Source organism: Hypomesus transpacificus, chromosome 22 (genome assembly GCF_021917145.1).
Source record: "Hypomesus transpacificus isolate Combined female chromosome 22, fHypTra1, whole genome shotgun sequence".
NCBI lineage: Eukaryota > Metazoa > Chordata > Actinopteri > Osmeriformes > Osmeridae > Hypomesus > Hypomesus transpacificus.
The window spans coordinates 2,471,575-2,485,339 of NC_061081.1; the positions used below are offsets into that span (position 1 = coordinate 2,471,575).

A 13,765-nucleotide genomic window follows, 5' to 3' on the forward strand; every position below is an offset into this window, starting at 1 on the left:
TAGCATCAATCACCTTCTCTCTCTTTCATACACCAAGTCTATACTACAGGTAATTGAGTAACTAGCTAGACGCTGGGAAGTTGTCTGAAAAATGGCCAGTGATTCCAGGTCTCAGGGTTTGTGAAGGCAAGTCAAGAGGCTTAAGTACCTGTAATGGCACAGGAAATAATCTGACGCCTTCGGTCATCAAGGCTAATTATACTTTCGAATTGCATCTATTAATTCAATTAGACCATGAATTAAGGGAGGGAACACTAACGAGTTGTGGAAGGAATGGCTTTGCTTTCACAGATTTTGTGACCTTTCACACAATATGCGTCGGGTACAAGCGCACTTGACTGGGGGTTTATGTCAACGGCTCGTTTAACAGTGCAGTAACCTACCAGTTGGATTTAAGCGGGCCCGTGTGGCCACCCCCTGGAGAACGCGTGTAGTTGCTCGGTGCAACCGCTGGGCTTGTAACTTGACACTTGGCTCTGCGGTGCCTTTGCCCTGTCTTACCCACAGAGAGGCTATTTAAAAAGGAAAAGGATGGTTCCAGCGCTCCTGACTCCGTAACCCCTTCACGAACCGAACTTTCTTTCCGACTCCTACGTCCTCTACTCTGGATCGGCATAAATGAATGAACCACCGGGCAATAACGGAAGAAAGTCATCCGGAAAATCTTCCTGTCTAACTATCCCGTTAAATCCAGGAATTTATGTCGGGCTTGATAGGGGAATCATTAGGAGTTTTTTCCTCTGGAACGATATTTCAAGCTTCTCAAATGTGTAAGACGGCGACTGGTGCTTTCTGTCCCCCTTGCAAAGGAGTCACGTTGTAATTAAAGGGTCAGGTTTTTGACTGCCAGGACAAATGAATACAAATGAATTTAGGGACCCGAAGGAGAGATTGCAGAACCTCTCATCTCGACACAAAGTAAGTAGGCTATTCTTCCTACTAAATGATGCTTTGCTGATGAAGTGACCATATCCCTTAACGACCCATAGCCTAGGGAAGTTCTTTTTAAGATCTCACTGACAGCGATGGGGGAAAGACGTGCTAATGTCAACAAGATTTAAGAGACTATCTTGGCTCTAGAAATAGTTATAACTTTATAATGAATGCCCAATAGGGCTGAAGCTATAGTACACACACCGCTACCTGTGCCGGTTGGCACCGGTCCAGAAGTCAATTGAATCGGTCATTAAACTGTCCTGTTGCCCCCACCTCTCTGACGCCTGCAACGGTCAACAAATAGGCTATGCAGTTGCAGCTATTAAGCTTTAGCTTCAAAGTCATTGCTTTTGTATTATATAGCCTACAGCTTCCCATCTGTTTGAATTGTGTTTATTCCTAAAAGTTCAACATTGCTGCTAAAACAGTGACTGTATATAAGTTCTGGCCTATTGCTTTTGCATTGTACATTTATTTTATTACTATTAGTTTTTAACGGCCAACTTCAGATTTGGGATAAACTATGCAATCATTGGAATGCATACTGGGACCCTCATTACTCCTCTTCTAGCACAGCGCATGGAAATATGAATTTCTCCCCGCAACAGTTAAGGCAGTAGGTTATCCACGGAAAGCTTTCTTTCTCAAGAGTTTACAGTAAACATATTCCTAAATACTCAGACCCCAACTACAGAGCCAGTAATAACATGGACCGCACTTACTATTTACCTTTCTTTCCTTTAGTGGTAGCTACAGAGTCGAGCATTGAACGTAAACGGATATGACATGTAATCTGGAAATCACACGCATTTAACTACGATTGAGCACGATGATGATCCAAACCTTCTTAGCCCTACTAAAATTCTGGAGAACTTTTCTTGGGGGAGTCTATCGTGGGTTATTAATCTATAGCCTATTGGTCTCAACCAAGAGGCAGTCTGACATTGTTTGGTCAACGGTTTGCATCGACTGTTGTTCGATGGGATGATCAGTGATGTTTTTCAAAAAGTCAATGTTAATGCGCACATTTTGCTAACACTATGCAACGAGCACTACATGATTTAGGCCTATCTGACAGCCAGCTTTTGGTTCCATAATGAGCTGTCTTATTGAAACTTTGATTTAAAGTTCTTGAACATGAATATAGACCAAACTGTCAAGCTATAATTGTGCTAGTTGATGAATGAATGGATCAATCAATGAGAGGAGGAGTAAAGGAAGGAAGAGGAAGTGGACCGAGGAATGTCCGGAGTAGCGTCAAAACACCTCTGACCCGTCAAACACTTGAAATACACATTTCTATTTAACGCATATATTGTTTCTAAACCTTGTTGTAAGAAAAGAAGTTGGCTCCTACAAAAACCATGGACGTTTTATTTTTGATTTCCCATTTCAGCAGTATTTAATGCAGGATTGCATTTAATCATAACCAAACATGACCAGGCAAGTTCTATAAAAAATAATAGCTTGTTGGGGAATTGACAGTTGCCAAAGTCTAGCACTCCAAGCTTAAATTCATGAACAGATCGTTCATCGTATTTATGGATGTCTGTCACACTCCACAACGGACACCGTAATTCCGCGAGAGCTATGGACAGATCCAAATAGTGTACAGTAGAAAACGCGTGCCTTTACGACTTGTTCCATCCTTTGTGTCCGCTAGGTGTCGCCCTTCACGTCATCTGACATTTACGAGTATTCTCTGATATGGCTCAACCCCCTGCAGCTACCATCTGGATAGTATCAAAGCGTTTCAGACAAGAAGTGTGACCAGTCCATTGAAATTAGATTGACTTGCAAAATAAATGAATAAATAAACTTCCTCGACGGCCGATTTGAACTATTATAATGTTTCCGATCGTTTTATCATAAAAAATATGTTCAACTCTATATTCTGTATCTGACCACTATAGTGGTACTGTAAGAAGCACACTTATTACAACGTCTGGAACGTTGTTATTGTCCATTAAAGCAAGAACGCCTAATAACAAGGAATTATACACATTTGATTATCTGTCGAAAAAAACTCAGTCAGAGAGGTCAATCCTAGCCAGTCATTAAAGAGTTGTGCAGCGGAGATGAAAGGGGGGAGGGGGGTGGAGGTGTAGGCCTGGCCAGTGGTGCACTGGGGGCTGCATATGCTCCTCTCCCCATCAATGTCTGTCAGTGTCTGCTCAACCGTAGGAATTTTCCACTGACCATGTGAGGAGGGGGCAGCACCAGGGTGTGTGCTCACGGCTCAGAGTGTGTATGTACTCATTGTGTGTGTGTGTGTGCGTGTGTTTGTACTTGGTGTGTTTGTACTCTGTGTGTCAGTGAAAGTGTGTGATAGTGTGTCTGTGTAGAAGGGGGCAGGGAATTCCTCTCCCAGAATGATTGAGTAGTGGGGAAGTAAGGAGAAACCACACAGACTCGTAACGACCCAGTGAAAGTGGCTGTTTTCGGATTCCCTGCGGGCCCTGTCGTCTTTGAGCATCAGGCTGTCGCGCACGCGTGTGTGCAAGTGTACGTGTGTGTGCATGTGTACGTGTGCGTGCATGTGTACGTGTGTGCGGTCTGAGGGAGACTCTACTGAGTGAGAGAATGAGTTTGTGTGCACAAGTGCGCAAGACAGCAAGAGGTAAAGAGAGAGGGAGAGAGGTTGGGAGGACAGAGAACGAGAGAGGAAAGGAAGGTAAAGAGAAAGACAGCTGTGAGAAACGGGCGAATCAGCAAAAACAATGAAACCACATACGAGACTAAGTGTTGGGTAACAATCGAAAACACATAACTGACAAATCTGGTTTCAAGGACAGAGTTTCCCCTTCCTGTTCCTGTCAGACTCCCTCTTACTCAAGCGGAGGCGATCTTGGATGCCTTTCCTGTCCTGTTCAGTGAGTGCATGTTTCCTGAGAGCGTTGTAGCACACCTCTGATGAAGTTTGATTGGAGAAGACAGACTAAAGAGGATCTGTGTTGCGTAGTGTGTGTGTGTGTGTGTGTGTGACGAAGCTTACGGTAATTTCAGGCGTCCTATGATTGACGACGGGGGCGGCTTGTTTCGTGGTCCCTGTGTTTCTCTAGCTCAGCTGTCACACCAGTGCCAGGGCTGCCATAGGACACCTCCACCGGCACACACAGACGTGTTCAACAGACATAACACACGTGTCTGCTACGTTAGCACTTTCACCACTGCCTCTGTGAACTGTCCTGCACGGCTTCACATGACATTAGACTCACTCCCTGTAACACACAAGCACGCACGCACGCACACCACTTAGAATCCTTCTGCCTTTCCCTGACAACTGTAGAACCGTGCCTTGACTGCGTCACACGAGAGGGAAACAGCGTTGTTTTCAGGGCTATGGAGGGCAGGTGAAGCAGATGTTTTGTGGCTGGAGACTGGGTCATTAGAAGTTGCTCTTCAGGGGAATTCTCTGAATTCATGACTCAGGTCCAGCAACGGATCTCCGCCCGGCAGATAAGAGAATATCTGAGAATGCAAACAGCTGCCTGCTGGGGTGAGAAACACACACACACACACATAAACACACATAAACACACACACATAAACCCACACCCATAAACACACGCACGCACATACTCTCCCACGTCTCAGCAGCCTCGGCCAGCTGTCGGAGGGCACAGCGCTGCGTTTCTAACCGGGAGATCACATCAGACAGCAGCGCTCCCCCGTTCTCACAGTCGTGCGTGGCTGTGGTCAGACGGCCCCGCAGCCCGACGCCATGGATACGCACACTTCCTGCTGTTAATCATCCAGGTGCTCTGCACCTCAGGGAGGACTTGGGTCTTTGTGTGCGTGCGTCTGTCTCTCCGTGCCTGTGTGCGTGCCAGCGTTTATGCCTTGTCGTGTGTGCATCATGTGATTGTTCGTGTGCATGTAGAGGCCTCTGAATGGGGGTGTATGTCTGTCTCGGGGTACCTGCACGGCACTATTTGTGTCGTGGCTTCAGCCCCACGTTCTGTCTGGAGAAATTCACAGCTGCTCAAGTCATTTACGGCTGTGTGTGAGTGTTTGTGTGCGTGTGTGTGTGTCTGCTTAAGTTAATGTAAACAGGGTTAGCCCCTCCTGTCACCAGCTTCCCTCATCACCCACTGAGCTGGCCTTCAACCTGTCAATCAATCACCCTCACAGGCCCCGCCCCCTCTGCCTGCCACACACCTGGCTGTGCCCTGCTGGGTTCTGAGAGGGGACGTGTGTGTGTGTGTGGGGGGGGGGAAGTCAAGGAGGAGTTGAGAGGGCACAGAGGGGGGTGGAGGGTAATTGAAGAGGATGGCTGAGAGGGAGACAGTAAGGAAGGGGGAAGGGGAGAGTTGGAGGAGGGGAGGAGGGTTGAGAGGAGAGGGTGGAGGGAAGCAAAGGAGGGGAGGAGAGACGGTGATGATGGACAGAATGACCCCGGACTGCTACTGTATCTCTTCTTCCTCTACTGCCAGGTTATTATGTAAGTGACAGTGGGTTTCCAGTCACTTCTTCTTTGGTTAGATGAAGACAAACACCGTGCTTCCCCTCTGCAGGCTGGAGGCTCCGTGCGTCTGACAGAGTCATTACCCTGGATAGGAGCTCAATGGCTTTTACAGACCAGGGAGCCCCAGTTCACTTGACATCGAGGCTAAGTGACCAAGCAGATTGGTCTGTTTTAGTCCTTCAGAGATGTTAGTTCTGGTGTCGTGGAATGATACCAGGGCCTGCAGCCAGTCCCAGACCAAGGCTTCCTACACTAATAACAAACCCTAAAATCACCCAGACAACCAGGGTAGAAAGGCAATGCTCCGACCCTCCGTCATCGTTTACAGATTGTCATATCCTTTTGACCTAATGCTTGTAAAACTTTTATATTGGACCAATAACTTTGAGAAGAATGGAGGTCAGGTTGTTGATCAGGGAGATCATAAGGAGACTTACTGTTTATATTTATTAACATAAGTGTTCCCACCCCTCCTTATGAAGGAATTCCTCCTTCGGTCTCTAATCATCCTCTCCTCTCGTCCTTCACAGGAGAGCTCTCTTGCTCTGTACCGTTCTCTACTGTACTTGTTACCTGGGACTTGCACAAGTACATCCTGAAGGTAAGAGCTTAACTCCTATCTCTTAGCTCCTAACTCCTAACTCCTATCTCCTAACTACTATCTCCTTTCTTTCATCTCCTAGCCCCCAACTCCTAACTCCTCACTCTCAGCTTCTCTCCTTCCGGTCTTCCGATAGGCTTGACAACATTCAACACGCTAAACACAGCTGTGCTTTTGAAACCAAAACATCCCAAACACCAGAGTACAGTACCAGGCGGCAGCCAGGGCCTTCTCCTAACCAGCGTACAGCAGCTGCTCTACTGCTAGCTCCTCATGCCTACCACTGCAAGCCTGACCACACACCACGAGCACCATACCACATGTGTGTGGGGTCCAGACCCAGACCATTCCCACCAGTTTCAAATGTTTTATGAAATCGTGAGGGGTGTTCGGTAAGGGAAAGTCTTACCGACCGCAACGACATGCCTGGATCGAGAGAACATGAGCGATGTTGGCGCAAAGCTCTTGTACTGTGCGTCATCCAATCATGTCCTCATCAACACAATAAAGTATGTTCGTGTTTGTATGTGTGTGTGGATGTGTGTGTGTGTGCGTGTATGTATGTGTGTGGGGGGGTTATGAGGCATGATCAAGTCATGGTAAGAGGGGCCAGATTCAACCTTGTAACACCAGACTGGAGGTAAAGCCACTGTAAACCAACTGTCTGTTTCTTTCACTCTACTTCTTCGAATGACTTTAGCTATTCCTGTCTCCATCTGTCTCTCTATTCTTTTATGTCTCTGACTTTGCGTCCCTCTCACACTCTCTCCACCACTCCATCCTCTCTCTCTCTCTCTCTCTATCTCTCTCTCTCTCTCTCTCTCTCTCTCTCTCTCTCTCTCTCTCTCTCTCTCTCTCTCATACACACTCGCTCAACCCCCACCCCTTACCATGTCTATCACCGAGGCCCTATTATTACACAGTTCTCCTGCCCATGTAGGTCATATAAAGGGGAATGTGCTCTCTCAGAGCGTTTTATTTCCCCCTCTCAGTCCCACACCATGATGTTACAAGCAGCACTGAACAGGCAGAGCCCCCAGAGGAGGTGGCCCGCTGCCGAACCTCTGCAGGCCCAGCAGGGAGGCCCCTGGCTGGGGCCCATGACTGAGATCACTGGGTAACTGGCTGATGCCTGGAGAGGCTTCAGAGTGGGGGCTGGAGCCGGGGCTGAGACTGCATCTTTATTGATCTCATAAGCTAGCTCACAACAGAATTACAGCCCCCCACCCCACCTCACCACAACCCCTTCACAATGGCCCTTATCTGTGGCAACTGTGACCTTTGACCTCCCTCTAGCGGTCACTAGGAAGGGATTAGTTTAGTGTGTCAGAGCCTGGTACAGACTTCTGCCTCCGCTGCTGACAGAACTGCTTAAACTACCACACACATGTATAGTACACACCCACACACACGCCCACACACACACACACACACAATACATTCTGGAACTTTAACAAACACTTGCATCAGCAGAGTCTGTCTCCCAGTTTTGGTCTGAACATAGAATGCACTGACAGAACTACATGGCCTGAGTCCTCATTCAGGAAAATTGCACAGTGCCCGTTAGTTAGTGCGTTGGCAATGCTAGCGTGTGCCCGTTGACGGCGAATGCTCGAGCTTTCTGTCAACCTGCTGGCTAGCAAGTTAATCGTGCCATGTCAGTATGCTTTGCTTTCTTTTTAAGATTACTGTAACAAAGATCATCGTCATTCATTATCTGCTCCATTTACCAACTCCTCTTCATTTACCTACATAATTCAAACTTTGAGAATGTTATGAAATCATGCGAGTTTGTCAAACTTAGCTAACAAATGTTGAAACAGCAGTTGTCAGCCCTCAGGAAACCCCCTAATGGGCAGTAACCTGCCTTGCTTGTTCAAAAGCTGTGCTTTTTATCTCATCTCAAATATACTTTTGTTAATTTGTCACATCTAAACAACTTTGCATGCTTCACTGCACGTCCTTGGGTCCTGAGCAATACACCTGCCACATATTAACATCATTCAGTGCCTGATTTGCAAGATTGTTGAGCCACAAACACACACACAGATTTCCGGCGTAAAAAGACACGTTCCTGACACTAAAAGAAAGGTCCTAGTTAGACACTGGCTCTATCCTGTCTGCTTAGCCTGCCTGCCTGCCTGCCTTCCTATCTGTCCTATCAGCCTGCCCACCAACTGATCGTCTCAGTCTGGGGAGCGTGTGCGTGTGTGTATTTTATATGGAGGATGTCTGTGTGCACAAAGAGCGTTCTGTCCAGAGGGGAGCGTGCTGCAGTGGCCCCTGGGAGAGAGAGAAGGGCTCTGTCCTGACTGATCCGCTCAACACCTCCAGCCCCCTGATCAGGTCTAGCCTGTGCCTCACAGGAAAGGGAGGGGGAGGAGGAGTGGACAGGATGGAAGGAGGGGGTAACAGGGTTGGACGAGGAGTGAAGGACAATGGATAGAGGGAGGATGGAAGAGAGATGAAAGGAGAAAAAGAGAGACAGACAGGGGTGAAAGGTAGTTTCTTCTCCTCCTCCTCCTCCTCCCTCTCCTCCTTATCCCCCTCTTCCTGCCTAGGCTCCCAGCTACTGTTCCATATGTTGAATGACGAGGGTGGCATGGTTCATTGCTCGGATGTAAAGGCTGACGTCTGTCACAATGATACAGTGCATATACCACAAAACCATCTGTTGAAACCATGGAGACAATTCCATCCCAGCAGGCTTTGTTTAGTCTCCTCAGGCTTTGATAGGCAGTTACCTATCAGGCCATGACAGCTTCGGGCTAGGTTTGTTTAAAAATCACCCTCATCAGGGATATTGCCCCCCCCCCCCCCCCCCCCTGCGCTCTGCTCTCAATGAGTGGCGTCATTCAATGTTTTCCTTCCATGAAATCGAGGGAGCTGAACAGCTGCAGATGGGTTTTCTGAGGGGAAGTCAGCAGACACGGCAGTATGATTCCAGTCTGTTCAACAATGTTGAAGGTCTTTCCCCATCTCCCCCCTTCCTCTCTCTCCAGGAAGAACTGGTTTTCCAAACCAGCAAAAAAGCGAGCCCGTAGAGTCCCTTTAACACTGATCTGTGGAGACGGAGCTACTCTTCCCGCCTTTAGGACTTTCTGACTCCTTCGTTTGGAATCATACACTCCAAGCACACATCTGGCACATGTGTGTGTGTGTGTCATCAAGCTGAGTTTCCATGGAGTTATTGACCATGTTTCTCAGTATTATCTTATTCAGACAGACAGACAGACAAAATCTCTCATTTCAGAAAACAAACCCAGTCGGTCCAGGCCGCACTCGTGTGCTGTTGTTACACGGGAATGTTTGTCCACTCCTGTGACCTGCAGAGAGACGTGCAGTAATGAGCCGTCATGGCTGTCCTCTGCAATGCTAATCAATCCTGACGATAAGTAGAAGTGTTCTCTGTGTCAACTTAGTCTCCGTGCAGATGTGCGGCCGTCATTCTCACCCCAATTTCCTCCTCTCCTCCCCTTCCAGATGTGGACATCCTCCAGAGGCTGGGGCTCCAGGGAGACAAGCCGCCTCGCTCCGTCCCTCCCGGGGTCATCCCCTTCCGCTCGGGGGTCATCCTCACCCAGAGGGCCCGCCTGGAGGCTCCCCTGCGCTCCGTCATACCGCCGCCCTACTGGCCAGACCTGGCATTGCTCCTGAGTTTCCGCTCACATCGTGTCAACAGCGCGTTCCTCTTCACCGTGCTCTCTGGCCGCAGGAAGCTGCTGCTGGGCCTGCAGCTGAGTCCAGGGCGCCTGGTCCTCCACACGGGGCCCCGGACCTCCGTCTCCCTGCCCTACGACCCCCACGATGGCCAGTGGCACCACCTGGCCCTGGACGTGAGTGGGCGGACGGCCACTCTGTACGCGGCTTGCGGTGGGCAGAGTGTCCATGCGGACTTGGTGTGGGACAGAGAGGACGGGGAGGATGGGGGCAGGGACCCCCAGAGAAGCTCCTTCCTGCTGGGGAAGTTGAGCCAGCAGGCATCGGTGCACTTCGAAGGAGCCGTCTGCCAGCTGGACCTGGTCCCCTCTGCGCAGGCAGCTCACAACTACTGCAAGTACATTAAGAAACAGTGCAGGGAGGCCGACACTTACAGGCCCAACCTGTCCCCCCTTCTGCCCCTCATCCCCCGGGACCCCAACACCACGGCCACCCGGGCCCCCTTGGCCCTGGTGCCCCCGGACATGGCCAGGAAACCTTTGGGCCTCAGCCCAGCTCGGACCGCCGCTGCTGCCGCCTCTGCTGTCCGCTACGTGGCTCCTTCCCTCCCGTTAAAACCCACCAGTCCACCTCCTCAGCCTTCACCAGGCACCGTGGCAACCGCCACTGCTAGGCCGGGAGTCGTCTCTCTCCCCAAGATCCGAACACAGACCGTGACGGTACCGCTCAGAACTGGAATCCGCCACTCCTTGAGACCCCCCACCCCCAAACCCCCCAGGCCCACCCCTGCCAAGCCCACTCCCACCCCCAAGAAGACCACGGTGGGTCCAAACACCAGGAAACCTGCTGGCTCTTCCACCGCTGAAGGTACCAACACCAAGAAGAAACCAGCCATGTCGGATCAGGTGCCAGGAAGCACAAGTCTTAAGAAACCACAACCCACCCCAGCCAAAAAGTCCCCTCCAAAGCCCAAAGCCACCCCTGCTAAAGTCGCCCCTTCCAAAGTTGCCCCATCTAAACTCAACCCCTCTAAAGTTGCCCCTTCTAAAGTTGCCCCTTCCAAAGTTTCCCCATCTAAATTGGCCCCGTTCAAAACCACCTCATCCAAATTCACCACCCTCAAGGCCACCAAGTCCCCTGCCAGTCCCAAACAACCCCGGACAACGAAGGCCCCCCTCACCCCCAGGTCCACCCCCAGATCCCCATACGCCACGGTCACCCTGCCGGCCACGGACGGATTCCAGACCTGGGATGTGGAGCCCACCTATTACTCCCTGCTGGATGGAGCCCTGGGGCTGAAGGGAGAGCCAGGACTCGCAGTAAGTGTGTGTGTGTGGGAGGTCTTATCCTACTTTGAAACGTTCTTTGTGATGTTGTGCCATGAGTGTACTGTATATGTTTTTTGTGTGTGTGTGTGCGGATGTGTGTGTGTGTATCCCCTTGAGGCGTTGCCCGTAGCATGTTGAGTTCTCCGAGGTAGTGGAGCGGAGAAAGTGGAAAGTGGATGTTCTATCTTTCTCTTTCTTTTTCTTTCTCCGGGGCTGTTGGCTTTTATCCAGTGTGATTACAGGTCTTTCCATCTCCAAACTCTCCAAACCTTCACAACCCCTTCCCACCCACACAAACCCTCCTAGATCACCAATCCCCCAGCCCTGAGACCCCCCTGTAGCTCCAAAACCCACCCCTCACCCCACCCTCCTGCCTGGGAACAATCATAACTTAGTGGCTCTGGGGCTATGGAAGATTCTGGGGCTGCAGGAGGCTCTGCCTCATCAAAGCCTTGGCAGCCTGGGATTGGGAAGGTGAGGGAGGGGGGCCTGGAGAGGATTCCCCCATGGGAAACATGGCGCCCAGCCGACCACAATGTGTGGTCCTGTCAGCCAGGAAACAGACACAAGGATGAGGGCTGAGGCTGAGGATGAGGCTTGACTGAACTGAACAGGGCTGCGTTTCCTGAAAGCGTCGTAAGCCTAAATTGATTGTAGAATCCATTGTACGACAAATTTTAGTTTTGCAGGCCGTTCCCAAAGACATCGTAGCTAAAGTGTCTCTTGAAAATTCGTAGCTCTTGAAAGCGCATAGATTAGCCTACTCCTTCACAAGCATGTTTGGAAACGCAAGTAAGAAATATCGATGTTTTCATTTTTTTGCTCGAGCGTTGCTACGATTCATCGTTATTGGGAAACGCTGCCCTGGACTAGACTGGACTTGAGCTGGACTGGACAAGCTTGGCTGGGCTGGGTTGAACTTGGCAGGGGCTGAGGCAAGGCTTCACTCTTCTTCCTTCTTTCCTTTTGCCTTCCCTCGCTTCCTCCCCCACTCTCACCCAACTCAGGCCGGCTTGTGAGCACTGACGCCTTCCCGTCTCAGCACCAGATTCCTCGATCTCCAACAAGGAGGTTATGGTCACAGAAGGTGTGTGTGGGTGTGTGTGTAGGTGTGTGTGTGTTTGGGGAGGAGGTTGCACAGATGCCAGATGTCAGGTACACACTGCCATTGTAGTTTGCAGACCAGGCAGACATAGAGACAGGCAGACAGGCAGCTAAACGAACGGGCAGACAGGTAAACAGATAGACAAGCTTTCTAGCTTTCAAGTTGCCAGTGTTCCAGGAGAAGCTCGGAGTTTCCATGGATGAGACAGGTCTGGTATTCCTGTCAGATGGTTGAGATAGGAGCTGCCGGGAATCTTCAGCAGCTTCCACAGCCGGGCCATTCAGCGTTTATAGGTCCTCTGTTCTCCCCTGCTCCGAGAAAGGAAGTCATCAGCAAACATAGCAGGACAGTGTAGAGGAGGGCCTCATTCTGGAGGACGGAGGGAAGATAGCTTCTGTGCTCTCTCTCTCTCTCTCTCCCTCTCTCCCCTCTCTCTCTTTCAGCACTTCTCAACTGCTGTGAGGGCTATCTCTGAGCTTGTGATTTAGGTGTGTGCGTGTGTCTGTCATTATGAAAGACCTAGGGTTTGACAGACATCATGCTCCACCTTGTGCTGTTAGCACTCACACTGTAATCAGCCTGTTTGACAGTCCTCTTATACAGGCCTGCAGGCAGGAGGAGGTGCTGTCTGGAGATGATGACTAGACATCTCTATTAGACATGAGACGGCGCTGTCTGGAGATGACGACTATCTGTGCTAGGTACTGTACAGGGAGGTGCTGCTGTGTAAAAAACTGTACTAGATGGTAGGAAGTGATGTCTGGACATCTGTATTAGATGGTAGGAAGTGATGTCTGGACATCTGTACTAGATGGTAGGAAGTGATGTCTGGACATCTGTACTAGATGGTAGGAAGTGATGTCTGGACATCTGTACTAGATGGTAGGAAGTGAAGTCTGGACATCTGTACTAGATGGTAGGAAGTGATGTCTGGACATCTGTACTAGATTTCTTTACGAGATCTGTGACACGTACTTGTGTGCCATCTGACCCACACTTTCACCAGTTTTATGTTGTTTTAGCATCTTGAGTGTGAGCTGGAATTGAACTTGTAATTGCGGTCCCTGACAAACACAGGTCCTAACCTTACAAACATGCAGTACCATAAAAACAACACAAGCATTGGAACTCAAGGAAGGTTGCCTTGCGTCTGGCTTGCTTTTGAAAACACTTCCCAAAACCAGAAGTAACAAGGAGATGGACCACATAGCTTGTTAGGGGGCGTACTGCAGACTTCTCCCTTATGGGCTAGCAGGCGCTTAGAGAAACCATTGAGATGCAGGAAGTTGACGGGGGTTAAATGATGTCTGTCTGTGTTGATGGATGGAGACACGCGTGTTAAGAGTGTGATGAGACATGCAGTCTGTGTGTACAGTAAGGCAGGCTACATGTATGTGTTCCGACTCAAACACAGTCATGGACACGGAGCGCACATGTGTGGACTGTCAGACTCAGCAGTGGACCTATTTATTACAAGAGACTGGGGGGATGGGAGGAGGGGGGTGCTCTCTTTGACAGTCAGTCTGCTGGAGCTGAACAGTGTGTGGCGTGTGTGTGTGCGCTTGTGTGCGGGTGTGTGCACTGTGCAATGTGTCTGTGTGTGTATCTGTGTGTGCGTGTGTGCGTGTGATAGGCATTCTGAGGATCATCCAGGACACAACATAGGG

At 49.8% G+C, this 13,765-nt stretch overlaps 1 protein-coding gene across 1 annotated transcript in view; it reads left to right on the top strand.

The window, feature by feature from the left end:
- The first annotated feature begins 370 nt into the window (after positions 1 to 370).
- col27a1a (collagen, type XXVII, alpha 1a) overlaps positions 371 to 13,765 on the top strand; it is a 65,747-nt gene continuing 52,352 nt past the window's right edge. The window contains exons 1-3 of the mRNA XM_047045223.1: positions 371 to 918; positions 5,935 to 6,005; positions 9,489 to 10,984. Of these exons, the coding sequence (XP_046901179.1) occupies positions 866 to 918; positions 5,935 to 6,005; positions 9,489 to 10,984 (1,620 nt within the window). The 5' untranslated portion in view covers positions 371 to 865. The remainder of the gene's footprint in view (positions 919 to 5,934; positions 6,006 to 9,488; positions 10,985 to 13,765) is intronic.